The 27,745-nt window shown below is 41.5% G+C and overlaps 1 protein-coding gene and 1 non-coding gene across 2 annotated transcripts; one reads left to right on the top strand and one right to left on the bottom strand.

The window, feature by feature from the left end:
* The first annotated feature begins 570 nt into the window (after nt 1-570).
* On the top strand, nt 571-15,684 carry ATP23 (ATP23 metallopeptidase and ATP synthase assembly factor homolog). Its single transcript, XM_053554693.1, has 6 exons — nt 571-958; nt 4,798-4,843; nt 6,284-6,365; nt 9,912-10,049; nt 11,820-11,903; nt 15,249-15,684. The coding sequence occupies exons 1-6, from the start codon at nt 769-771 to the stop codon at nt 15,450-15,452; spliced, it is 744 nt and encodes a 247-aa protein (XP_053410668.1). The 5' UTR covers nt 571-768; the 3' UTR covers nt 15,453-15,684.
* On the bottom strand, nt 10,849-10,956 carry LOC128562926 (U6 spliceosomal RNA). Its single transcript, XR_008373621.1, has one exon. It is a non-coding gene; the product is annotated as a U6 spliceosomal RNA (small nuclear RNA).
* Nucleotides 15,685-27,745: the final 12,061 nt, after the last annotated feature.

The following is a 27,745-nucleotide window of genomic DNA, read 5'->3' as shown; positions in this document are numbered from 1 at the left end:
GGACAGGGTTTTTATTTTTATTTTATTATTATTTTTTTTGGGGACAGGGTTTTTAAAGACAGTTTGGTGGGCAGAGAGTTAGGCAGTCAGGGTCTGTTAACTGGCTGGTTTCAGGGCCGAACCAGTCCTTTGGCATGTGCCGCTGTCTGTATGGGTCAGTTACTAGAATGCAGTTCTTTGAGTTAGGGGCGGGGGGGGGCGGGGATCCGAGACCAATTGAGTCAGTTTTTTGGTCTGGATGGGTCAGTCAACCCACCCAGGACGCCCTTAGCAGATCAGCGGCAGGAAGCTGCAGAATAACGAGGCCCGGCCACTCATGCTGAGGGATAGCAGAGAAGTCCACAGCAGCACAGGTGTCGCCTATGAGGGTAATCGCCAGGTCCAGCTCCACCGCTGGACTAGCCCGGAGTCCGGGGACAGTTCCGCTTCTCTCATCCAGTCCCCCATTCTCGCCCCGCCCCTGACCTCTCGCCCCGCCCCTCTCCCGCCCCTCCCCCTCCTCTCATTCGTTCCTCCCTTGCTCCTCGTCCCGCCCCTCGCCCCGCCCCGCGCTTCTGGTCTCACGTTGACTTCTCACCTCGCCCCGCCCGGCGCACCTCGCCAGGCTCTGAGCGATCCGGCCCAACGTCTCTGGTCCAGCGCTGCTGTCTGTCTGCTCTGCAGAGGGAGGGCCTGGACAGTCTGGGTGGCGGAAGCGAGGTTACCCTTCCCAGCCTCACCCCGGGCCGCCCACGGCAGGACGAAGCAGCGGCGCGGTCAGCGGGCGGCATGGAGGGAGGTCCGGACGAGCGCGGCCCGGGCCCCGCGGCCGGGGAGCAGCTGCAGCAGCAGAGGCACGTCCCGTGCCAGGTCTTCCCCGAGCAGCCGGACCAGGGGACTTCCCAGCAGGGGTTCCTCGCCAGCTTCTTCACCGGCAACCAGAAGTGCCCGCTCATGCTGCTGAAGACGCTGGAGACTAGTAGGACCCGTGACCCGGAGACCGGGGTCGCCCGGGTGGTGTCTGAGACTGGGCGCGCGGGAAGGGCCTGGGCACCCCTGGCCGGAACTGCACGTTCTTCCCCAGGGCTAGATGGGTCGGGTTCCAGCCCCTCAGTGCAGTCAGGGCAGATTGGGCATCATGGGGGCGGGGTTGGTGGCCTGGGACTCAGTTGTCCCCTAAGAGGAGGCGTTGTCCCCTTTCAACACTTTTGCTTGTGGAATGAACGGGGAGTCAGACTAGGAGTTTGTCTGCTACGAACAGTCACAGTCATTACTCTGGCAGAGCCTCTGATTTCTTTTTCTTTTCTTTTATTATTTTATTTTTTTTTGTAGAGACAGAGTCTCACTTTACCGCCCTCGGTAGAGTGCTATGACATCACACCGCTCACAGCAACCTCAAACTCTTGGGCTTAAGCGATTCTCTTGCCTCAGCCTCTCGAGCAGCTGGGACTACAGGCGCCCGCCACAACGCCCGGCTATTTTTTTTTGGTTGCAGTTTGGCCGAGGCCGGGTTTGAACCCACCACCCTCGGTATATGGGGCCAGCGCCCTACTCACTGAGCCACAGGCGCCACCCAAGCCTCTCATTTCTTATGTAAGCAATGCGGTGACTTTAGGGTAGGAGTGAGACAGAATTTTCAAGAGCCGCGTGAACTGAGGCATATATTGCTGCCAGTGCAAAAACAACAGTTTTGCAAACTACTGTTCATTGGAAGGGATATTAACCTTCATGTATAAATGAGTGTAGAAATCTTGGGAAAGGTCTGTGAAATTGTATGTGTGTATGTGTTTAAGTGCATTTTTTCTAGGGGAAAGAGATCATAGTTTCTTCATATTCTCAAAGAGACCAATGACCCCAAATAGATTAAGAGCCATTGCTGTGGGGGATGCAGCTACCCACTGACCAATTTCTCTCTGGTCCCAGGAACAGCACACTGGAGAAGATTTCTTAACTCCCTTTTTTAAATTTTATTTTTATTTTTTGATTTCTTAACTCCTTAACGTTGACATAGACTTCTTCAGTTTACTTAAGATGCATTCAGAAAACCAAAATCATTTTTTTTTTTTGAGACATTTTCATTGTGTTGCCCTTGGTAGAGTGCCGTGGCATCACAGTTCACAGCAACCTCCAACTCTTGGGCTCAAGCAATCCACTTGCCTCAGCCACCTAAGTAGCTGAGACTCCAGGTCTCAGCTGGACTATTTTTATAGATGTGGTCTCTCTTTTGCTCTTGCTCAGACTGGTCTTGAACTCTTTTTTTTTTATTGTTGGGGATTCATCGAGGGTACAATAAGCCGGGTTACACTGATTGCAATTGTTAGGTAAAGTCCCTCTTGCAATCATGTCTTGCCCCCATAAAGTGTGACACACACCAAGGCCCCACCCCACTCCCTCCTTCCCTCTTTCTTCTCCCCTCCCATAACCTTAATTGTCATTAATTGTCCTCATATCAAAATTGAGTACATAGGATTCCTGCTTCTCCATTCTTGTTGGTCTTGAACTCTTGAGCTCAAGCAATCCTTGGCCTCCCGGTGTGCTAGGATTATAGGTGTGAGGTGCTAGCTATTGTGCCTGGCAGAAACCCTGAAAGGTTCTCGTCCCCAAGCAAGGATTCTATTTTATAGTTGGCCAGTTACAATTCAGAAGTCAACCACCCAAGATTTTCCAACTTCCTTGGGATTACCTGCATGTTGAGACTCAAAGGAGGGGAGAGGAGGAAGAAGAGTAGAGGATATGGGGCGGGAAGATGGTGGGGGAGAGATACAAAGATGAGCAAGGACTCTGCCTATTTGAGATGTTTCCTCGTGGGGTTAAGAGTTAGATGTGAGTTCAAACGCTGGTCTCCTTCCTTACTAGGTGTGGAAGAGTGACAGCCTCTCTGATCCCTTTATCCGTATCTGTAAAAAAGGAAGGGAAGGGATAAAGATACTTCCTTTAGGGTCGTTGTGGGGAATACATTTTACTCATGTAAAGTACCAGCACGTTAGGAGCTGAGTAAAGGGAGGCTGTTTTTACAGGGCAAGAGCCACAAGGTGGAGGACAAGTTGTATATAGGTGGGATGTGAGGAAGGTCAGGTCCTCCTGTAGGAATCAACGCCCTCAACCTGAAGCTTTAAAATCCTATTTTGAGGTGGGGGTGATAGGAGAAACCTGGCTTTGTGGGAGACCTTTTATTTTTCTGAAAAGCTAATTTATTCTAAATACTGTTGCAGGGGCGGCGCCTGTGGCTCAGTGAGTAGGGTGCCGACCCCATATACCGAGGGTGGCAGGTTTGAACATGCCCTGGCCAAACTGCAACAACAACAAAAAAATAGCCAGGCATTGTGGTGGGCACCTGTAGTCCCAGCTACTTGAGAGGCTGAAGCAAGAGAATCACCTGAGCCCAAGAGCTGGAGGTTGCTGTGAGCTGTGATGTCACAGCACTCTACTAAGGGTGATAAAGTGAGTCTCTGTCTCAAAAAATAAAAAAAAAAAAATAAAAAAAAATACATACTGTTGCCGGTTCTTTTTGAAGTTCCAAACCATGGCGCTATCTGCAAGTTTTTTTTTTTTTTATTGTTGGGGATTCATTGAGGGTACAATAAGCCAGTTTACACTGATTGCAATTGTTAGGCAAAGTCCCTCGCTATCTGCAAGTTTTGTATTTATTAATTTTTTTTTAAGTAAGGGGACTATAGTATTTTGAAACCATATCAACTTTATAAAATTCTCTTAATTATGTAAACAATAATGCACTTAATATGGCACCTGACATCTGGTATATACTCAAAAAATAATGCTTATTTTTAATAATAATTATTCTACTGTTCACATTCTTAAGAGGCCGCTGGTCATTAAAGCAGTGACCTATATCTAACTTTCTCATCTCATACTACTGTTCTTTTACTCACCTGTTTTTGCTTTTAACCTTTTTTTAAACTTTGGTTTCCTTTTCTTTTTAGGGGGGAGTTATGTCATATAATTTGCTATGCATATATATTCTCAGACGCCTTTGTGGAAAGTTGATATTAGAGGCATTTGGGTTTATTGTACTTTCCTGTAACAGTCACAGGCTCATAGAGCCTTAGAAGTCCAACAGCCCTCAGAAATCATCCAGGCCTTCCTGTCCCACATGGGAAAACCTCTCCTGGAACTGGTTACCTATTCTTTGAGTCTACTCCTCTACAACAACTTTAATTGGAGGAAAAATTCCTTGTCATACTATGTTGAATCTATCATATGTAATTTCCACTCTTTGGTCCTTGTTCTGACCTTTGAAGATACAGTGACAAAGTCACTTCCCACATGGCACCCCTTTAACCCTGGAAACTGCTTGGGTTCTGGTTAAGTCTTCTTTCTCCTTTCTAAATCCCCAAAGCCTTTCTTGCTTCTCCCTGAACATAGTTCTGCACTGTTCTAGTCACTAACCCCTGCAGAAGGTCATTAGAGTGTGGTGGGTACTCAGCATGGGGCGGCGTTCCCAGCGTGGCCTGACCAGGACAGTGTGGTTGTTCATTTTGAGGAATGCGGTCCAGAATTTCCTCAGTCTCTTGCTAGCTACAGTAATAAAATATATTTCCTCATTTAACCAAAAATGGCCTCTAAAAGCATATTTGATACTGTCTCAAGTGCTTGGTGTTACGGCTTGGTATTTGTATTAGCATTTAAGTAAAGACTTATTTTGATAATTTAAGCTTGTCTTTTCATTCCAGTTTTTACCAGTATTAAGATAGCGTTATGTCATTATAATTTACTTTTTGATGATTTGCTGCTGTTTGGGTGATTTAACTGCTGCTACCTTTCCCAATTAGCTTACTGAGTTGAATCAATCTCTTTCAGATCCATATGTCAAACTTCTGCTTGATGCTATGAAACACTCAGGTTGGTAAGTACATCGTTCTGGGGGTGCTGCTTTATATTCTGGCTGTTAAAAACAGGCCTCCCCCAAACTGGAACTGCTTCAGCTTCCTCCCTTCTGGTCATGAAGCCGTTTCCATGGGGCAGATGGTGGAGACTGGCTGCCTCCTCTCCAGACAGGCCGTGCTCTCTGTGGACATTTTCTACCCTAACTAACTCAATTCCAGGGTATACCACTGACCTTGGGAATTTAGTAAAGATAATACTCCAAATCTTTCTTGTAAATTATTACCAAACCTGGCCTTTCTACTACTCTAGCCTGAAGGTTGTTCTTTTTTTGTTTGTTGTTGTTGTTGTTGAGACAGAGCCTCACCCTCTGCCCTGAGCAGAGTGCAGTGGTGTCATCATAGCTCACTGCAACCTGAGACTCAGGCTGTGGCCATCCTGCTGCCTCGGCCTCCTGAGTCACTGGGATTATAGGCACTTGTCATGGCCCCCAGCTGGGTTTTATATTTTTTGTGGAGTTGGGGGTCTCACTCTCACTCAGACAAGTCTTGAACTCCTGAGCTCAAGCAATCTTCCCGCCTCAGCCTCCCACAGTGCTGGGATTATAGGCGTGAGCCACCCCACCTGGCCAGATGTTCTTATTTCTTTTTCTTTTTCTTTTTTTTTGAGACAAGAGTCTCATATGTCTCCCTTGTTAGAGTGCCACGGTGTTGTAGCTCACAGCAACCTCAAACTCTTGGGCTTAAGTGATTCTCTTGCCTCAGCCTCCCAAGTAGCTAGGACTATAGGCGCCTGCCACAACACCTGGCTATTTTTCGAGACAAGGTCTCGCTCTGCCTCAGGCTAGTCTTGAACCTGTGAGCTCAGGGAATCCACCTGCCTTGGCCTCCCAAGTGCTGGGATTACAGGCGTGAACCACCATGCCTGGCCGCAGATGTTGTTCTTAATGGAGAAGAAATCTCAGCTTGCTATGTAGAAGCCTTCCAAATGTTGTATAAGTTTGAGGAGATTAAAGGAAGTGACTTTTGATGTCCAGTTCTTGACATTCTGGCGCAAGAGCAGGAACTCAAACATATTTTCACTGTGGTCTTAATCAGTTGACCAAATGCTTTATGGAATCATATCATAGAACTTGAACTAGGATTCAGTTTTTCAGACACAGTCCTCTTATTTTATAGATGAGAAAACTGAGTCCTGGGTGTTACGCTGCTTTCCCAGGTTGCATATGTGTTAGTGGTGGAGGCTGTCTGACTCCTGGCCTGGGCTGTTTCCCACATACACACTGCATCTGCACTTTGTTGCTTTTTTCTGTGCTGCTGCTTCTTTTTTTTTTTTTTTTTGGCCTGTGTTTTTTTTAATTGATATTCACTTCAGTAACTTGAATCCACAGATATAAGCAGTATATAGCTTCTTTTTTTTTTTTTTTAATACTCACCTATGTACTTCTATTTTTGCCTTTCAGTGCTGTTAACAGAGAAAGACACTTTTCTTGTGAAGACTGTAATGGAAATGTCAGTGGAGGTTTTGATGCCTCAACATCTCAGGTGGGTGTCTCTGCCAAATTGCTACCTTCCTTTTAATCCTCTGTCCTGATGTCTGCTAGTCACTTTTCACATTCTGGGCATTCTGTTTGGTAGACTTTGTGTAGAACTTTAAGAAATGAATTAGTCCTAGTTCTAACTCTTAAGGAGTTTACACTCTCACAGAGGAGATGAGACATGAACACAGATAATACACTTCGAGGCAGGCTGGACTTTGTGGGACAGTGATGTGATGGACTGCAGATGCCATCAGACTCAGCTGGAGGATATAAAGCCTCCTCAGGGTCAGAGCAGGGGCACCAGGAGCCGAAGTGGCAGCTGGGAAACCACAGGGCATAAACTGGCGTGTTGTCTAGTTTAGCTGGAGGACACAAGCACCTGAGGTATTAGCAGAGATAGAATTGGAAAGAAAGGAGGCTATAGGGGAGGAGGCTTTAAATGCTAAACAACAGGTCTTACCTTTACATGCTGAGAAAAGATACAACCTGTGACAATTTTGGGGGAGTGAGTAAAATCTGCAAAATATGGCGAATGATTATATCTACCTTATAGAATGATGATGAGAATTAAATGAGATGTCTCTTCTAAGGTCGTTTATCTTAGTGCTTGGCCACAGTAAGCATTTAAGACATTTTTATTGTCAAGTATCTCATTTGTACAGAGGAACGAAACACACATGGGTACATTTTCAGTAATAATGATAAAAGTGAAGGCCTGTGTAGCTGCCATCTGGATTTTTTTGTCCCGACCCGCGGGACAGCAACAGGGGGCCGCAGGAACCACCTAAAGGAGAAAAACGAACAAGGGGTGCGAGAAAGGGAGACAAGACAGTTTTCTGATCAAGTCTCCAACTTTATTGAAAAAACTTGTGCCTTATAAGCATTACGGGGAAGGTGGGTGGGTCTTGTTGGGAGGTTCAGAGGAGTTGTTAACTGGGGATTGGCTAGAGTAAGTAAGATGGGGCATAAGGTGATTGGTTGGCTAGTTGCCAGGTAAAGTTACCGGGAAAAGGTAAAACTGTTTTTTTACTTAAAAAGGAAGTAAGGCCAAGCTGTACCTTATATGGCTTCTGACATCTTAAATAGAACATCTCCAGGACATCAGAAACCTGTGTGCTCCTTGAGTCCCTTCCCTTCTTTATCCTAACTTTGGCAATGATCCTTCCCTGCTTTTCTGAATGGTCTTGCCATCTACATACACAGTCCAAAATTGTGTTATTTAGCACCCTGCTTTTGAGCTCTCTACGTGGAATACAGAGTTATGTACAGTATCTGTATTGTTATGACGTTGTGTTGTAGATTCTTCTGTTCGGCACCGTGAGATTCTTTTGTGTTGTGTGTACCTGTCTGGTTTACTTGTTTTCATCGTTGTGTAGTATTCCCTTGTGTGTTTATACTACCCCGTTTAATGCTGGTTGTTCCAACTTTGTTATTGTGAACAGTGCTGCTCTGAGATTCCTGACCTTATCTGTGCACGTTTGTAATAATTTCTCCAAGGTACAAGCCTAGGAGCAGAACTGTTGGGTCATGCTGTATGCCTATCCTTAACTTTAGCTGGTCAAGCCAAACATTTGGTTTCTAGTACACAGCACTCTTCTGTTGCTCCTTTACTAGCTTACCTTGCTCTACTAATCCTTAAATGTTAAAGTGTTTAACATTTAGACTTAAAATGTTAAAGTCTAATCCTTGGTGTTAGATCCCCTTCTTTTTTATACCAAGGCGATTCTGCCGAGGAGATCTCATTAATTTTTCAAGGTTCGAACTCTCTTTTGAGCTCCACATGCCATATAACTAAGTGTCCAATTAATATTGCTACTTAAATGTCTTCAAAGCACTTTAGACTTGACATGTCCAAATCCAAATCCCTGAGTTTTACCTCCTCTATATCCTCCTAATCTAGTCTTTTAGTTTGGCTATCTCAGCGGATGGTGCTACCGTCTATCCTGTTACCTAACCCAGAAGTTTACACATCATCCTTGATACCCCCGATTCCTTCCCCATAGCCTGTCTGCTGCCAGATTTTGTCCAGTTTACCTCTGGAATCCTGTCAGCTCCTTCCCCCTCATTCTAGCCCAGGTACCCTGTTTTCCCGAAAATAAGACATCCTCCGAAAATAAGACCTACTCACAGGAAAGATAAGATGTCCCCTGAAAATAAGACCTAGCACACCTGAAAGTAAGACACTGTGTCTTATTTTCGGGGAAACAGGGTAGCATTGCCTTTTGCCTTGAATACTTCATTAACTGTCATCTAGTTTCTCTGCATCTAATTTTGGTCATCTTCCTATTCTTGCTGCTGTAGTTAAAGGATAAAAACAAAACAAAAGCACCCCCCTGTTTCAACTCAGTCTTCAGTGGCTGACCATTGCCCTCAGGATAAAGGAAAAGTCTCAGTGATTTGGCCTCTGCTGACCTCTCCTGCTCTGTCTGTTGCCCACCCCCAACTCTGTGCTGCAGCTCCCTGGCCCTGCTTTCAGCTTCTCAGCCATGCTGGTCCTTCAGCCCTCCCCCTACTCTTTGTGTATGTTGTTTTCTCTGCCTAGAATACTCCCTTTTTTATCCTCACCTCAAATTTAACTCCCATTCATCCATCAGATCCCAGTTCAAACATTCTTCCCCCAGAGAATCCCTTCCCCACCCTCCGGACCAGCAGCTCAGGCCTTCTCGTTGTAAATGTTTATGACAGCCTGGGTTTTTCTTAATGGCAGCTGTCACTTCATGTATTTAAACATTTTGATAAATATTTAATTGATTTCTGTCTCCATTAGTAGATTATAGATCTTTATTAGGTCCCAACAGATACCAGCGGAATAAATGAGTGTCGAGTGAATGTGTGTAAAGTCTCTGGCGTGTGTCCCAGTGTCCGGCACGTAGCAAGTGCACCGTACATGGCAGCTGCTACTCTTAGGACCCCTCATGTCTGTCTTGTTCTTCTAGGGGCTGCTCAGGGTGCTGTTGGCTTTTTGCACTTCTTTCTGAAGGTCTTTGTGAAGACTTGTCCTGGCATTTTCTCTCCTCGTAGTAGGATGAGGACAGTGGGCATTATTCATTCACTGCTCATTCAGAACCTTGATAAGAAGTATCTTACATACACTCTCATTTAATTCTCACAGTTCTCTGAGGTGGTTACTCTAATTTTCTCCCTCTTTATAGTTAAGGAAACTGAGGTACAGAGAGGTTAAGAAACTTGCCCACGGTCACCAAGTTAGTAAGGGCTGGAACTGAATTTGTATGTCTGTTTTATTCCAACATCCATGCTCTTAACCCAGAGCACCGGGGAGTCCACAGCAGACAGGTAGGGTCCGCTCAATGAGGATGGCACATGAGTATGTGTCCTTAGTCTGAGAGCTGTAGTCCAGAGAGAAAAGAGAGAAGTTAGTCACTGGGGAAGGCTAGTGAAGCCTGGGCTGTTAGGACTGGGACCGGCTGGTGGGTGATGCAGGGTTGAGGGAGGAGAGTGGGGGAGGTGAGCTTGTGGGAGAAAAGGGCGTCTATGAAATGAAAGTAGATTTTAGAAATCACTGAACTTCTCTTATTTTGGTTCCTCCTAGATAGTTTTATGCCAGAATAACATCCGTAACCAGGCCCATATGAACAGAGTTGTCACCCACGAGCTCATCCACGCCTTTGATCACTGCCGTGCTCGTGTTGACTGGTTCACCAATGTCAGACATTTGGCCTGCTCAGAGGTGAGTTTTAGAAGATAATAAATTTTTTCCTAAAACACTCTGTGTTTGAACATTTAAGTATAATTTATTTAAACTAACTTTTTTTTATTATCATAGTTCTATTTTAATCTCGAATTTGTTTTTAACTAATATTAAACACAATTTTTTGAGATACAACTAGAGAAATTTTAAATATCTGTGTAGAATTGCTGTAAATATAACCTTTGAGTCCTAATAATAGGACTGACATTAGTAAAAATAAACTTAATTTTTCCTATGGAATAAATGATATACTATAAAAAATTAATAATTATAGAAGACTGTGGAGTACAGTTTTGCTTGTGTGGATTCTTATTTAATCTCACCACAGCCCATCGAGGTAGATACTGTTATTATTTCCATTTTACATATGTCTAACATGAGGCAGTTTCTTAGATTCCAAAGTTAGTAAGTGGCAGGCAGAATTACTACTGGAGTTTTTGACATGTTGGCTGTGTTGCCTTCCATAGGTAGAGTTTCTTGTTTGCCCTAGAGTAAAACATATAGTCTCCAAAATACAACATAAAAAGATAGTTATTATTAAACACTTTGGATCGCTCTCAGAAATATACATATATAAGTTTCTAGAGAAACATGTATTTCATACTTGGATTTCATTAACTGAAGAGTGCCATGTAGTAAGAAACTAAAAAATGAATATATATCTCAAACATACACTTTATAATTTAGATTATTTTCTATTTCCCTTGAAATTAATAAGTAGCCCCATGACATCTAATTACAATTCATATTATTTAGAGAGTAGATTGAAACCTGAGGGTTTTTTTTTTTTTTCTTCATGAGTTTGCGTGTCATCCTTGCTCGGGGCCATGCTAATCTTCTCTGTATGGTTCCAGTTTTTTAGTATATGGGCTGCTGAAGCGAGCATTGAAACTTGAATTTTTAAATAGGTTTCCCTCTTGGGTGCTATGACAGTGTATGCCTGTTAGCTAGTTAAAGTGTGTGAAGAACCTTGAACTCGTCAGAGGAATCAGGTCATGTTATTGCTGAATTTACAAGAAGTCAGTTCTCTGGGTAATGCATTAGCAAAAATGTGACCAGTATTGGTAGTTCTAAGACTTTTTCATCTATTAAAATATAATAAATTGGAAAATTTTTACCTTAAAAGTAGAATAATTAGAAAATATGTGCTAACTTCAGGCTGTCGTCCTTAAAGCCATGACAGGTTAGAATGCCCTTGACTCTTTGTGCTTTGTACCACTTAATGTTTCATACAACCTCAAGGCCCTGGAGGAAGGTCATGAACGTCCAGGGTTTGAGAGAAGGTCCAAGAGATATTTGTGCTAGGACTGGGAGAGTCATTTGTATTCAGTTTTAAACTCACATTGAAACTTAATTTCAAGAATGCTTTCTTGAAGTCTTTTTGGTAATTTCTAGATGTGTTTGTATCTTGTAGAGAGTGTGGACTTTAACCCTGAGGTCTAACTCTCTGACTTTCAGTTCTAAGAGAAATCAGTCAGTAAAGCTAGAGTGTAAAGTTCAGAAAATTCCCTTGGTGGGAGGCGGCTGGACATCCCTCCACTGAATTTGACGCCATCCAGCATGGCTCAGAGATGCCTGCTCTGTTGTTAATAGAGATAAGAAAATTCTTTTAGAAAAGTCTTACAAATACTCTGTTCTCAGAAAAACATGCTAATTTTATATTCTTTTCCAACTTTTAAAGAACTGGTTGATTTTGTAAAGAGCACGTACATTTATTTTCTTTTCATTTGCCTTCTGTCTTTGTCATAGGTTCGAGCTGCCAACCTTAGTGGAGACTGCTCACTTGTCAATGAAATAATCAGGTTACGTTTCGGATTAAAACAACACCATCAGGTAAAAACTAACAGGAGATCACCTCCCCTCAGGAGTGTAATGAGCAGAAATAATGAATAAAGAAATGAGAAGTACATTTAGGACTACCTCTATTAAAAGGATACAAAATGCATACCATTTAAACAGAATAGGTGGAATTTAGTTATACTGTATAAATATGGGTAAGTTATCATATGTGACTGAGTGAGAGATTTTAATAATAGAGAGCTATGATCTTGCTCCGGGAAACTTTTGTATGAGTGTGGATAAGGAGTGGAAGTGAAGTTACAGCTTGTCTTAGTTTTGTCCTAACAGTCCTGGACTTAGATTTTGGAATCTATCATAGTACTTTGGAGACAAAAAATGTGATCCATTTCAGAATGGAGACTGCACTTTAGCATAAGGTGTGGCTGTGTGTCAGCACACCTGTGATGATGTACTAGAAAAGCTTTGCATTGGCACATTCAATCCATTGGTTAAGAGGAGCTTAGCTGAGAGGGAAGGAGTTTGTGAACAAAACAAAACAAAAACCATAAGAAAACCCATTATAAGCCAACACTGTCCTGCTAGAAAGCCTGAGATGTATGATAGAACTCATGGACTGACAACGAATGTGAGACGTTCTGCCCACAGCAACACAGGGGCTGTGTCCTCAGGAGAAATGCTGGTTAGAGATTTTCTTTTCTTTCTTTTTTTTTTTTTTTGTGGTTTTTGGCCGAGGCTGGGTTTGAACCCACCACCTCCAGCATATGGGACTGGCGCCCTATCCCATTGAGCCACAGGCGCTGCCCTGGTTAGAGATTTTCTATGGGAAGAGCTTGTTAGGCTAGTTTGTGAAGGATGTGAGCCTTAGAATGTCAGTTTCAACTAGGCGAAAAAGCGTAGGCTGGGAACAACAGGTCCTTGGTTCTGCTGGACTCTGGGATGGAGGGTAGAAAGTCCAAGTGACGACTGACAGAAGTGGTGCACTTAGTGAATGGAGCCTGGCCAGGGTAATTACTCTGACCCGACTGTGGGCTTCAGCCTGTGCCAGGACAACTTAGTGATGTGGCACTGACTTGTCTTCTGCCACGCGTCTTCTGTGTCCCCGAATCCCTGCGTCGCTGGCATGTTCTGTGTGTTCTGGCTCAGTGCAGAGGGTAGTAGCAGGGTACATGTCAGCTTCCCCTAGAGAAGAGGATAACGTGGTTCAGGCCCGTGATAGCAGGACTCACATGTCTGTTATTATTGTCAGTAGAACTTAAAACGTTCTCAGAAAATGTGCTAATTTTATATTATTTCACAATTTTCGAATATTAGTTGATCAGGTAAGGAAATAGAGGGTGAGTGTTTCCCTTCTGTTCATCTGTCTTCTGTCTTTGCCATGGGTTCGAGCTGCTCACAGTGTCCTCTCTTCCTACCACTGGGTACACGGAGTAAGTGGAGGGGGGGAGTGTGGCGAGGAAGAAGAGTTTTAGAGTGGAGCCTCTGCTTGTAGAACATGGAGCTGGGAAGTATAATCAGCAGGTCTAGTAGCTGTATGATCGCACAGTAACACTTTTATTTTATTTTTACTTTTTATCTATTTATTTATTTTGAGACAGAGTTTCACTACATCACCCTGGGTAGAGTGCTGTGGAGTCGTAGCTCACAGCAACCTCAAACTCTTGGGCTTAAGTGATTCTCTTGTCTTAGCCTCCCAAGTAGCTGGGACTACAGGTGCCTGCCTCAATGCTTGGCTATTTTTTTAGTTATAGTTGTCATTGTTGTTTAGCTGCCCTGAACTGGGTTTGAACCCGCCAGCCCTGGTGTATGTGGTCGGCACCCAAACCAGTGAGCTACGGGTGCCGAGCCAATAACACTTTTATTTTACTAGAAATTTATTATGTTGGGAAAGAAGTAAATCTGAATTTGGTCCACACTTGTGTCTCCCAGACCTGTGGCTCTGGGAGGCAAGTTTTTGGCACCTTTTTTCCTCTGGGAGAAAAAATTGCCTCTTTTTGTCAGTTGTGGCTCTGTAGGGTTCTTCTTGTCCTTGTTCTTTTGTGATTGAGGTTTGTTTTCAAAGTCAGTGTTTGGTATAATGCAGCTGTGAAGCGCTAGCTGTGTTCCAGCCTCAGCAAGGATCTCAGCTGCCGCAGGCCGACCAGGCTGGAGCAGAACTGCAAAGAAAATTGATGACCGTGAGGAGGCACAGCCGTCAAAACCAGTGTTGGTTGTTTTTTAGGAAAACGTCCGATGCCTTTCTTTTGAGTCTTAGTTTGGGCCTGAGAAGAAGTAAACGAGTTAAAATCTCTCTGAGAATTAGAATGGCAGGACCTTGTATTTCTTAAAATATTAAATTAGAGTATTGAGAAATTCTAGTCTATTACTATGTAATATTAGGTAAATTAGTTTCTTGGGAACTTTGGTGACTTTTCACATTAAAAGATATTAGTTGGAAGACACTGCCTTGAACTTTAGAGAATGGTATCTTCTTAGATTATTGGAAAAGAGAAAATGGAAGTCTTATGCCTAAGTAATTTTAGATTGAGCTAACCATGCTTTGTAATTTAAGAGTTATACTTCTTTATTAACTTTATTTTCTTCTTTTGAATGACAAAAATTAATAAGATAATAGGGGAGGAAATTATTTTAATTGTGTTTCAGAATGTATTATTTTGAATCATGCCTGTAATTCTGGCACTTTGGGAGGCCAAGGTGGCAGAATTGCTTGAGGCTAGGAGTTCCAGACTAGCCTGGGTGACATAGTAAGGCCTGTGTCTACAAAAAATGAAAATAAACTAGCCAGGCCTGATGGCATGCCTGTAGTCCCAGCTATTTGGGAGGCTAAAGTGAGAGGATTGCTTGAATCCAGAAGTTTGGGGTTGCCGTGAGCTGTGATTGTGTCATTGGACTCCAGCAACAAAAGTACTGCTTGGCACCCGTAGCTCAGTGAGTAGAACGCTGGCCACACACATTGAGGTTGGCAGGTTCGAGCCCGTCCCGGGCCTGCTAACAATAGTGACAACTGCAACCAAAAAATAGCCCAGTGTTGTGGTGGGTGCCTGTAGTCCCAGCTACTTGTAAGGCTGAGGCAAAAGAATCACTTAAGACCAAGAGTTTGAGGTTGTTGTGAGCTGTGACGTCACGGTACTCTACCGAGGGCCATAGTGAGACGCTATCTCAAAACAAAACAAAACAAAACAGGGCAGTGCCTGTGGCTCAGGGAGTAGGGCACTGGCCCTATATACTGGAGGTGGTGGGTTCAAACCCAGCCCTGGCCAAAAACTGCAAAGAAACCCCCCCGCCCCCAAACAAAAAAACCACAAAAAACTCCCAAAATATATTATTTCATGATTAAAGTTTAACATAAAATTAAAGCCATGTACTTTTTCTTTTTTTTAGACTTGTGTACGAGACAGAGCTGTTCTTTCTATCCTGGCTGTTAGGAATATCAGCAAAGAAGTAGCTCAAAAGGCTGTTGACGAAGTTTTTGAATCTTGTTTCAATGACTATGAACCTTTCGGAAGGATCCCACATAATAAGACTTATGCAAAATATGCTCATAGAGACTTTCAAAACCGTGATCGGTATTACTCAAATATATGAAGACAATAACATTTTATATTACAGAGCTTCAGTGACTGTAAGGAAAAAAATATGGTCCTCAAGTGAACATGCATATAAATCATAAATGGACAGTTAACTACAGATAAAATACAGAAGGTTGTGATTCTAGCATATGACCAGACAAAGTGAAACTGCCTTGAACTCGAAGGCAAAAATTGTATTTTTATAGCTGTTTGGTAATTACGATAAATAAATTACATTTTTGTATTTTCTAGAGTGTACTTGTTTTTTTTTGGTGTGTTTTATTTTTATTATTGTGATTGTTTAGTACATGTGTTTATTTTAAAATTCGATTATGAAACTTGTGAAGTGTGCCCTTGTATGATGTCGATAGGGACAACTATTGGTATTTACATTAAGTTTAAAAGAAAAATGTCCTGATCTCATTGTAGCACACTTAGTGAGATGTCGACATGATAAAAGGTGGGAATAATTCATTTGATGGTCAATGCCATCCTCTTACCTGTTCTTTGTTTAACATGTATGTGAGGACCATGTGGCCTAATTTTCTGGAGACAGTCCTGAATAGATTTTAAAATAAAGTCAGCTCATTAAATTCAAAATACAATCTAATTTAATTTTTATGTATTTATAATTTTTTTCATATAATCACTCTCAAATCTCTTGTCATGCCCTGTATCAGAATTTTGGATTCAGAAAACATGGTCACCTTATCCGTACCCCTTAACACAGGCAGGATCCGCATCCTCCACGTAACTCTAATAGCGGCTTCTTTAACCTGCTCCTGGCACATGCCACTTGGTCTGTGCCTAAACTGAAAGATGGTGATGCCTGTGTAGATGCAGCTGATGGGAGGTTTAAAGACAGCGAGGTTAGCAGGATTCTTTCTTTAGAGTGAACATTTGATTAAATATAAATTATAAAGTAACACTTCAAGCCTAATAACTTATTACACAGTAAAACAAGGTTGGAGGATTCTGGGAAGACGGTAAAGGAGGTCCCAGAAACCTGTCTTCTCACTTAGGCAACAATTCCACTAGCAGAATCTGTCTGTTGTAACTATTTGGAGCTGGGTTTTTGAAGGCTTGCAACTTTCAGGGAAACCCTTGGTTGGAAAAACGGTGGTTCATTTTGGCCAATTACAGCTCTTAGCACAGTATTCCCCATTCCCTACCCCTGTACATGGGGCAGAAAAAGGCTGTCCTTTCCTAATAGTGGAATCGATGCTTTGATGCTCCTTGCTGCTTCTGATGCAGAGGGCAGAGGTGGTGGCCAGTGGTTTCTCCTGCCACATCGCAGCCTTCCCCTCTCCTGGCTGAAGTAAGTTCCTGAGTTATTAAAAGACAAGTGCTTTTGTCTTTTCTTCTCCCCCTTCATTTCTCTCTTTCCCCCTCTGGGAGCCAGACATTGAAGACTATGATATTCAGAGGTAGCCTCATCTATGGGGGAAATGAAAACGTCCCTGTGCTCAACCAGAGGAAGGCACAGGCTTGGAAAAGATCCTAAGTGGATGCCTCAGGTGGTTCCTCAGCACTGAGACTGCTTAACACAATAAAAAAACTAGCAGAGAACCTACAGAAGGAAAAATCAGTAAACCCTGGAGAGAAAATCTGATTTTCAGAGTTCCCAATTATTAGATTTAAATGTCCAGTTTTCAATGAAAATCACAAGGCATACAAAGAAACAGGAAAATATAACCCATTCAGGCAAAATGAATTAAACAATAGGAACTGCCTTAGAAAAAGACCTGTTGGCAGATTTACTAGACAAAAACTTTAAAACAATTGTCTTACAGATGCTCAAACAACAAAGACATGGAGAAAATCAAGAAAACTATATATGAACAAAATGGGAATATTAATAAAGAGATAGAAAACCTAAAACAAAATAATATTCTGAAGGTGAGAAGTACAATAATAAAAAATTAACTAGAGGTATCCCAAGGCAGATTTGAGCAAGCAGAAGAAAGAAGATATGGAAAGAAGAAAGAACAATGGAAATTAGCAGACCTGAGGAACAAAAAGATTGGGGGAAAGTGAACAGAGCCCAGGGGGCTTGAAGGACACTACCAAGCAGATGGACATATACCGTGTGGATGTCTGAGACAGAGAAGGGGGTGTAAGGAATGGCTGAAGAAATAATGGCTAGAAACTTACCAAATTTGATGAAAGACATAAATAGAAATACCCAAGAAGCTAAACAAACACCAAGAAAAACAACTCAGAGAGAGCCACGTTGAAACATAATTAAATTGAGGAAAGAGAATTTTGAGAGCAGCAAGAGAAAAGTGACTCATCATGTACAAAGGATCCTTGAAAAGATCACTGGAAGTGTTTGAGGGCTGAAGAGAGTAGGGCTGATATATTTAAAGTGCTAAAAAACCAAAACAAACCCCCAAACGGAAAACCTGTCAAGCAAGAATCTTTTATCATACAAAACTGTCTTCTGAAAGTGAGGGGAAAGGGCTGTGAACTGTGGCTCATACCTGTAATCCCAGCACTTTGGGAGGCTGCGTCAGGAGGATCATTTGCAGCAGGAGTTCAAGACCAGGGTGGGCAACATAGTGAGACTTCATTGCTACAAAAGATAGAAAAATTAGCTGGGCAGGGTGGCGCATGCCTCTAGTCCCAGCTACTTAGGAGGCTGAGGCAGGAGGATTGTTTGAGTTGGAGGTTGCAGTAAGCTATGATCATGCTAGTGCCCTCTAGCCTGTGTGATAGAATGAGACCCCATCTCTAAAAAAAAAAAAGCCTACTGAACTATAATTGGGATTATATTGAAGCTATATATCAGTTTGGAGAGTATTGATATCTTGACAATATCAAGTTTTCTAATTCATGAACGTGCAATTTTGAACACAGGCTATCTCTCCATTTAACTCTTCTTCTTTTTTAGAACAGATTTTTAAAAAATTTAAAATTAATATGAGGGTACAAATTTAAGGTTACACATTGTTTTCTTTCTTTCTTTCTTTTTTCTTTTTTGAGATGGAGTCTCAAGCTGTCACCCTGGGTAGAGTGCTGTGGTGTCATTGCTCACAGCAACCTCAAACTTTTGGGTTTAAGTGATTCTCTTGCTTTAGCCTCCCAAGTAGCTGGGATTACAGGTGCCCCACCACAACACCTCGCTGTTTTTTATTTTATTTTATTATTATTAAATCATAGCTGTGTACATTGATGTGATCATGGGGCACCATACACTGGTTTTATAGACCATTTGACATATTTTCATCACACTGGTTAACATAGCCTTCCTGGCATTTTCTTAGTTACTGTGTTAAGACATTTATATTCTACATTTACTAAGTTTCACATGTACCCTTGTAAGATGTAGGTGTAATCCCACCAATCACCCTCCCTCCACCCATCCTCTCCCCTTCCTCCCCTCCCTCTCCCTCTTCCCCATATTCTTAGGTTATAACTGGGTTATAGCTTTCATATGAAAGCCATAAATTAGTTTACACCTGGCTTTTTTTTTTTTTTGTTGTTGTTGTTGCAATTGTCATTGTTGTTTTAGCTGGCCCAGGCTGGATTCGGGTGGAGCCCTACCCACTGAGCTACAGGCACGCCTACACATTGTTTTCAATTCTAAGGTAAAGTTCGAATTGTAGTTGAGCCCTTCACTCAAGGGGCATGCTGACCAGCCTTACATTGTAAACATTAGGTGAGATCTCACCAGTTAAGATCTTGGTGAGATCTTGCCCTCCTTTCTTCTTCCTCTCCTCTCTCCCCTCCCCTCCCATCTTTCCCCTCTCTTCCCCACCTCTACTTTCTCCTCTTATCCTCCTTCCCCCTCTTGCTAGACTGTATTTGTGTTTTATGATTCGTGTGGGTGTGCATTTGTTCATATATTAGTTTCATGTTAGTATTGAGTACATTGGATACTTTTCCCCCCACTCTTGAAATACTTTATTGAGAAGAATGTGTTTCAGCTCCATCCAGGTAAACAGAACACATGTAAAGTTTCCATCCTTCCTTATGGCTGAATAGTACTCCGTGGTATACATATGCCACAGTTTATTTATTATTTATTTATTTTTTTTATTGTTGGGGATTCATTGAGGGTATAATAAGCCAGGTTACTCTGATTGCAATTGTTAGGTAAAGTCCCTCTTGCAATCATGTCTTGCCCCCATAAAGTGTAACACACACCAAGGCCCCACCCCCCTCCCTCCGTCCCTCTTTCTGCTTCCCCTCCCCATAACCTTAATTGTCATTAATTGTCCTCATATCAAAATTGAGTACATAGGATTCATGCTTCTCCATTCTTGTGATGCTTTACTAAGAATAATGTCTTCCACGTCCATCCAGGTTAATACGAAGGATGTAAAGTCTCCATTTTTTTTAATGGCTGAATAGTATTCCATGGTGTACATATACCACAGCTTGTTAATCCATTCCTGGGTTGGTGGGCATTTAGGCTGTTTCCACATTTTGGCGATTGTAAATTGAGCTGCAATAAATAGTCTAGTACAAGTGTCCTTATGATAAAAGGATTTTTTTCCTTCTGGGTAGATGCCCAGTAATGGGATTGCAGGATCAAATGGGAGGTCTAGCTTGAGTGCTTTGAGGTTTCTCCAGACTTCCTTCCAAAAAGGTTGTACTAGTTTGCAGTCCCACCAGCAGTGTAAAAGTGTTCCCTTCTCTCCACATCCACGCCAGCATCTGCAATTTTGAGATTTTGTGACGTGGGCCATTCTCACTGGGGTTAGATGATATCTCAGAGTTGTTTTGATTTGCATTTCTCTAATATACAGAGATGATGAACATTTCTTCATGTGTTTGTTAGCCATTCGTCTGTCATCTTTAGAGAACGTTCTATTCATGTCTCTTGCCCATTGATATATGGGATTGTTGGCTTTTTTTCATGTGGATTAATTTGAGTTCTCTATAGATCCTAGTTATCAAGCTTTTGTCTGATTGAAAATAGGGAAATATCCTTTCCCATTGTGTAGGTTGTCTCTTTGCTTTGGTTATTGTCTCCTTAGCTGTACAGAAGCTTTTCAGTTTAATGAAGTCCCATTTGTTTATTTTTGTTGTTGTTGCAATTGCCATGGCAGTCTTCTTCATGAAGTCTTTCCCCAGGCCAATATCTTCCAGTGTTTTTCCTATGCTTTCTTGGAGGATTTTTATTGTTTCATGCCTTAAATTTAAGTCCCTTATCCATCTTGAATCAATTTTTGTGAGTGGGGAAAGGTGTGGGTCCAGTTTCAGTCTTTTACATGTAGACATCCAGTTCTCCCAACACCATTTATTGAATAGGGAGTCTTTCCCCCAAGGTATGTTCTTGTTTGGTTTATCAAAGATTAGGTGGTTGTAAGATGTTAGTTTCATTTCTTGGTTTTCAATTCGATTCCAAGTGTCTATGTCTCTGTTTTTGTGCCAGTACCATGCTGTCTTGAGCACTATGGCTTTGTAGTACAGACTTAAATGTGGTATGCTGATGCCCCCAGCTTTATTTTTATTACTAAGAACTGCCTTAGCTATACGGGGTTTTTTCCGGTTCCATACAAAATGCAGAATCATTTTTTCCAAATCTTGAAAGTACGATGTTGGTATTTTGATAGGAATGGCATTGAATAGGTAGATTGCTTTGGGAAGTATAGACATTTTAACAATGTTGATTCTTCCCGTCCATGAGCATGGTATGTTCTTCCGTTTGTTAATATCCTCTGCTATTTTCTTTCTGAGGATTTCATAGTTTTCTTTATAGAGGTCCTTCACCTCCTTTGTTAGGTATATTCCTAGGTATTTCATTTTCTTTGAAACTATGGTGAAGGGAGTTGTGTCCTTAATTAGCTTCTCATCTTGACTGTTATTGGTGTACACAAAGGCTACTGACTTGTGGACATTGATTTTATATCCTGAAACATTACTGTATTTTTTGATGACTTGTAGGAGTCTTGTGGTTGAGTCTTTGGGGTTCTCTAAGTATAAGATCATGTCGTCAGCAAAGAGGGAGAGTTTGACCTCCTCTGCTCCCATTTGGATTCCCTTTATTTCCTTGTCTTGCCTAATTGTATTGGCTAGAACTTCCAGTACTACGTTGAATAGTAAAGGTGACAGAGGACAACCTTGTCTGGTTCCAGTTCTAAGAGGAAAAGCTTTCAGTTTTACTCCATTCAGTAAAATATTGGCTGTGGGTTTGTCATAGATAGCTTCAATCAGTTTTAGAAATGTGCCACCTATGCCTATACTCTTCAGTGTTCTAATTAGAAAAGGATGCTGGATTTTATCAAATGCTTTTTCTGCATCTATTGAGAGGATCATGTGATCTTTATTTTTGCCTCTGTTAATATGGTGGATAATGTTTATGGACTTGCGTATGTTAAACCAGCCTTGCATCCCTGGGATGAAGCCTACTTGATCATGATGAATGACTTTTTTGATGGTAAGCTGTAGTCTATTGGCTAGGATTTTGTTGAGAATTTTTGCATCTATATTCATGAGTGAGATTGGTCTGAAATTCTCCTTTTTGTTTGGGTCTTTTCCTGGTTTTGGTATCAGGGTGATGTTTGCTTCATAGAATGTGTTGGGGAAGATTCCTTCTTCCTCAATTTTTTGGAATAATTTCTGCAGTACAGGAATAAGCTCTTCCTTGAAGGTTTGATAGAATTCTGGTGTGAAGCCATCTGGACCAGGGCATTTTTTGGTTGGAATCTTTTTTATTGTTTCTTTGATCTCAGTGCTTGAAATTGGTCTGTTCAGGAGCTCTATTTCTTCCTGGCTGAGTCTAGGGAGAGGGTGTGATTCCAAATATTGATCCATTTCCTTCACATTGTCAAATTTCTGGGCATAGAGTTTCTGGTAGTATTCAGAGATGATCTCTTGTATCTCTGTGGGATCAGTTGTTATTTCCCCTTTATCATTTCTGATTGAGGTTACTAGAGATTTTACTTTTCCATTCCTCATTAGTCTGGCCAATGGTTTATCTATTTTATTTATTTTTTCAAAAAACCAACTTCTTGTTTCATTAATTTTCTGAATGATTCTTCTGTTTTCAATTTCATCGATCTCTGATTTGATTTTGGATATTTCTTTTCTTCTACTGAGTTTAGGCTTAGATTGTTCTTCTTTTTCCAATTCCATAAGATCTCTTGTGAGATTGTTGATGCGCTCTCTTTCTGTTTTTCGAATGTAGGCATCTAAAGCGATGAATTTTCCTCTCAAAACTGCTTTTGCAGTATCCCACAGGTTTTGGTAGCTTGTGTCTTCATTGTTGTTATGCTCAAGGAAGTTAATGATTTCCTGTTTTATTTCTTCCTGCACCCATCTGTTATTCAACAGAAGATTGTTTAATTTCCATGTCTTTGGGTGGGGTCGAGCATTTTTGTTAGAGTTGAGTTCCACCTTTAGTGCCTTATGGTCTGAGAAGATACAAGGTAAAATTTCAATTCTTTTGATTCTGTTGATATTTGTTTTGTGTCCCAGGATATGATCAATTTTGGAGAATGTTCCATGAGGTGATGAGAAGAATGTATATTCTTTGTCTTTGGGGTGGAGTGTTCTATATGCGTCTATCAAGCACAGTTGTTCTAGGGTCTCATTTAAATCTCTTATATCTCTGTTTAATTTCTGTTTAGAGGATCTGTCCAGCTCTGTAAGAGGAGTGTTAAAGTCCCCTGTTATGATGGTATTATCAGATATCATATTGCTCAGACTGAGTAAGGTCTGTTTCAAGAATCTGGGAGCATTTAAATTGGGTGCATAAATATTTAGAATTGAAATGTCTTCTTGTTGTATTTTTCCCTTGACCAATATAAAGTGACCATCTTTGTCTTTTTTGACTTTAGTTGCTTTAAATCCACATGTATCTGAAAATAAGATTGCAACTCCTCTTTTCTTCTGAATGCCATTTGCCTGAAAAATTGTCTTCCAATCCTTGACTCGGAGCTTTAATTTGTCTTTGGAAGCCAGGTGTGTTTCTTGCAGACAGCAAATGGATGGCTTGTGTTTTTTAATCCAGTCAGCCAATCTATGTCTCTTCAGTGGGGAATTCAAGCCATTAACATTTAGTGAGATAATTGATAAGTGTGGTAGTATTCTATTCGTCTTATTTGGTGAGAGTCCATTGCTTAGTTTTATCTTTTGCATCAGTGTGGAGGTTAGGTTCTGTCTTTTAATTTCTGAGTTCTTACTTTGCTGCTGATCCATTGTGGTGGTCAGTGTGCAGAACAGGTTGAAGTATTTCCTGTAGAGCTGGTCTTGTTGTGGCGAATTTCCTCAATGTTTGTATATCCGTAAATGATTTGATTTCTCCATCAATTTTGAAGCTTAGCTTAGCAGGGTACAGAATTCTGGGCTGGAAATTGTTCTGTTTAAGTAGATTAAAGGTAGATGACCATTGTCTTCTTGCTTGGAAAGTTTCATTAGAGAAGTCTGTGGTCACTCTGATGGATTTGCCCCTCAAGGTCAACTGGCGCTTACTCCTGGCAGCTTGCAGAATCTTTTCTTTTGTCTTGACTTTGGACAGGTTCATCACAATGTGTCTTGGAGAAGCTTGGTTAGAGTTGAGGTGACCTGGGGTCCGATATCCCTCTGAAAGCAGTGTGTCAGAATCTTTGGTGATATTTTCTTTTATAATATTCTCTAGTATGGCTTCCATTCCTCTGGGGCATTCTTCTTCCCCTTCTGGAATTCCTATAACTCGTATGTTGGAACGCTTCATAAAGTCCCATAATTCTGACAGTGAACATTCTGCTTTCTCTCTCTTCTTTTCTGCCTCTTTTACTATCTGAGTTATCTCAAAAACTTTGTCTTCTACCTCTGAAATTCTTTCTTCTGCATGGTCTAACCTGTTGCTGATACTTTCCATTGCATCTTTAAGTTCCCTAATTGACTGTTTCATTTCCTTCAGCTCTGCTATATCCTTTTTATATTCTTCATATCGTTCATCTCTTATTTGATTCTGTTTTTGGATTTCCTTTTGATTATTTTCCACTTTATTAGCAGTTTCCTTCATTGTTTCGATCATTTCTTTCATTGTTTTCAACATGTGTATTCTAAATTCCCTTTCTGTCATTCCTAATGTTTCTTTATAGGTGGAATCATCTGCAGTATCTACCTCATGGTCCCTTGGTGGGGTTGTTCTGGACTGGTTCTTCATGTTGCCTGGAGTTTTCTGCTGATTCTTCCTCATGAGTGATTTCTTTTATCTGTTTCCTTGCCCTAATTTTCCTTTCACCTCCTCTTGCTCTTTAAGTTCTCATGCCTGTGGACTAAGGGTTACAGGACCAGAAGGGTGAGAAGGTTGAAGAGCGAAAAAGGGATGAAAGAAAGGAGGACCGAGTGATAAGAAAAAAAAAGAAAAATACAGAAAGGAGACGGGGTGGGTAAAAGGAATGTTGACAAAAAGAAGAGAGGCACAGAAAGAGGGAGACAGAGCAATATAGGTGTACAGTAGGGTACTTTGACACAACCTTAAAACAAACCCACCTTCTGGGGGTGCCCAGTTTGGTGGTTCCGTTGAGGTCAGCAGCTCTTTGCTAACCTGATCAGACACAGTACCCCACCTCCACCAAGTAGAGAGGAAAGACAAAAATGCTATAAATCAAACCAAAACAAGCAAACAGAAAACTTTATGGGATAAAATTGGGTGAAAAACCAAATAATAGCAGTAGAAACACTAGCAAAAATGAAGTTCTAATTATTGAAAAAGACAGCAATGGGAAATTATGATTAAACTAGAAAAATTGAGAAAGAAAAAGGATCTGTATGGAAAAGGTTGAACTTAAAAAACAAAACAACATCAACAACATCAAAATAAACAACAAAAAAAAACAACCAAAGCAAAAAAACAAAAAAACAAAAAAAAAACACAACCAAAAACAAAGCAGTATGTATATGTTGTTGAATATTGTCTGGGCAACACGTGGTCTTCTGGGGTGTGAGATGTTAATCACAGTTCTGATATGACTGGAGGCTGCTGATTTCTCAAACCCCAGCAGGTAGACACCCTAAATCTCTCTTCAGCCCACTTTAAAAGGCACTTTGAACTTGTAAACTTGCTGAGCAGAAGCTTTCCCAGGAAAGTGCTTGTTGCTGGAATCACTGCTGAAGTGGCTATCCACTTACCCAGTGTGCCAAAACTGGTCTCACTCTGGCCCTGAGGGTTAGGGCTGCAAGGTGGCTCAGACCCCGCCCTTAGGCTACTTGGTCGCTGGATTACCAGCTCCCACCCAATTCTAGCTCTGCGACCCTGAGGGCGGAGCTTGCCGGGGCAGATGGCTCACAATGGCTCCCTGTGACCTGCAGCCAAACACTATTAGCTCCGTCTGGCTCAGCGGCTCAGACTGGGGCCCTAGACAACAGCCAAAGTTCTCCACACTCCTGCTAAGGCTCTCCCCAAGGCAGTTCAACTGAGTGCCAAGTCCAAAGACACCAAAACAGTTCACAGGTAAGGCCTTTCTGGTTTGCAGTCTCGCTGCTACTGAACTTACAGTTGCGGGCGGGTTTAGATGGATTGAACACATGCGACCACTTGCCGGTTTTCCACTGTTTTAGTCCTCCTCTTGGGGTCCAGAAATCTCTCGCTGACTCACTGTGTCCTCGCAGGGGTGATGATAGGCAGATACCACCAGCCAGAGATGTCTGGAGTCCTATCTCCCTAGACTCACAGTGCCCAGATGCAAGGAAGCTGTTACACGGCTGCCATCTTGCTCTGTGCTCATGCCACAGTTTATTAATCCATTCACAGGTTGATGGACATTTGAGTTGCTCTCACGACTTGACAATTATGAATTGAGCTTCAATAAAGATGCTGGTGCAAATGTCTTTGTGGCAAAATGATTTTTGTTCTTCTGAGTAGATACCTGGTAATGGAATTGTGGGATCAAATGGAAAGTCAACTTTTAGTTCTTTAAGAATTCTCCATACTTCTTTCCACAAAGGTTGTATTAGTTTGCAATCTCATCAGCAGTGTAGAAGTGTTTCCCTTCTCTCCACATCTGCACCAGCATCTGCGGATTTGGGATTGCATGGAAGCTATATATCAGTCTGGAGAGTATCGATATCTTAACAATATCAAATTTTCCAATTCACGGACATGCAATTAATAAATATAGACTATCTCTCCATTATTTTTTTTTCAATTTCCAGTAACAATGCTTTGCATCTTTCAATGTAGAGCTCTTACATTTTTTTCTGTTAAATTTATTTCCAAGGTTTTTTGATTCTATTTAAGTGCAATTGGTTTGAAAATTCTTGTTTGCTGCTAATATATAAAAATACAATTGATTTTTAGATACTGACCTGAGACCTTGCCAAATTCACTTATTAGTTCTAGGAGTTTTTTGTTGTCATTGTTGATTCTACAGGATTTTCCATGTAAAAAAATCGTATTATGTATGAATAGGGACAGACTTGCTTCTTCTGTTTAATCTTTATGCCTCTTTTTTCTTGTTTATTATAGTGGTTAGAAACTCAGGACAGTATTGAATGGAGCAGAAAGTGTGAAACAGAGAAAATATCCTTGCCTTATTCTGTATCTCAGGGGGCATATCAGTTGATGTTCTCCAGAAAAACAGAAGCAATTGGATGGATATATCTCTCTGCCCACCTCCTTCAGGTTGAATAGCACTTATCCAGAATGCTTAGGACCAGAAATGTTTTGGATTTCAGATTTTTTCAGTTTTTGGAATATTTGCAAATACATAATATGGTATCCTGCAAATACATAATATGGAACCCAAGTCTAGATAGAAAATTCATTTTTTTTTTTTTTTTGAGACAGAGTCTTACTTTGTCATCCTGGGTAGAGTGCCATGGCATCATAGCTCACAGCAACCTCCAACTCTTGGGCTCAAGTGATTCTCTTGCTTCAGCCTCCCAAGTAGCTGGGACTATAGGTGTCCACCACAACACCCAGCTATTTTTAGAGATGAGGTCTCAGGCTGGTCTCGAACCCATGAGCTCAGGCAATCCACTGGCCTTGGCCTCCCAGAGTGCTGGGATTACAGGCGTGAGCCACCTCATCTGGCCAAAATTCATTTGTTTTAAATATACCCTATATACATAAACTGAAATAATTTTGTCCATGAAACAAAGTTTTGACTATGACCCATTATCATATACGTAGTAAGGTTAGATGTGGAATTTTCCATTGTGGCATCATGTCCACAACCAAATATTTCATATTTTAGAGTATTTTGGATTTTGAATTTTTTGGATTAGGGATACATGTTCTCTCTCTCTCTCCATCTCACAGCCTGTGTTACTATCTGGTGTTATCTCTCTTTAGCTGAAATATCTTTCTTTAGAATTTCTTTTACAGAGACTTCAGATTCTGTTCTGTTGCTCTGAAGGATGTTAATT

The sequence above is a fragment of the Nycticebus coucang genome, chromosome 12, assembly GCF_027406575.1.
Source record: "Nycticebus coucang isolate mNycCou1 chromosome 12, mNycCou1.pri, whole genome shotgun sequence".
NCBI classification, from domain to species: Eukaryota; Metazoa; Chordata; class Mammalia; order Primates; family Lorisidae; genus Nycticebus; species Nycticebus coucang.
Note: the sequence above shows the minus strand (reverse complement) of the source record. Positions and strands in the feature narration are given on the sequence as shown.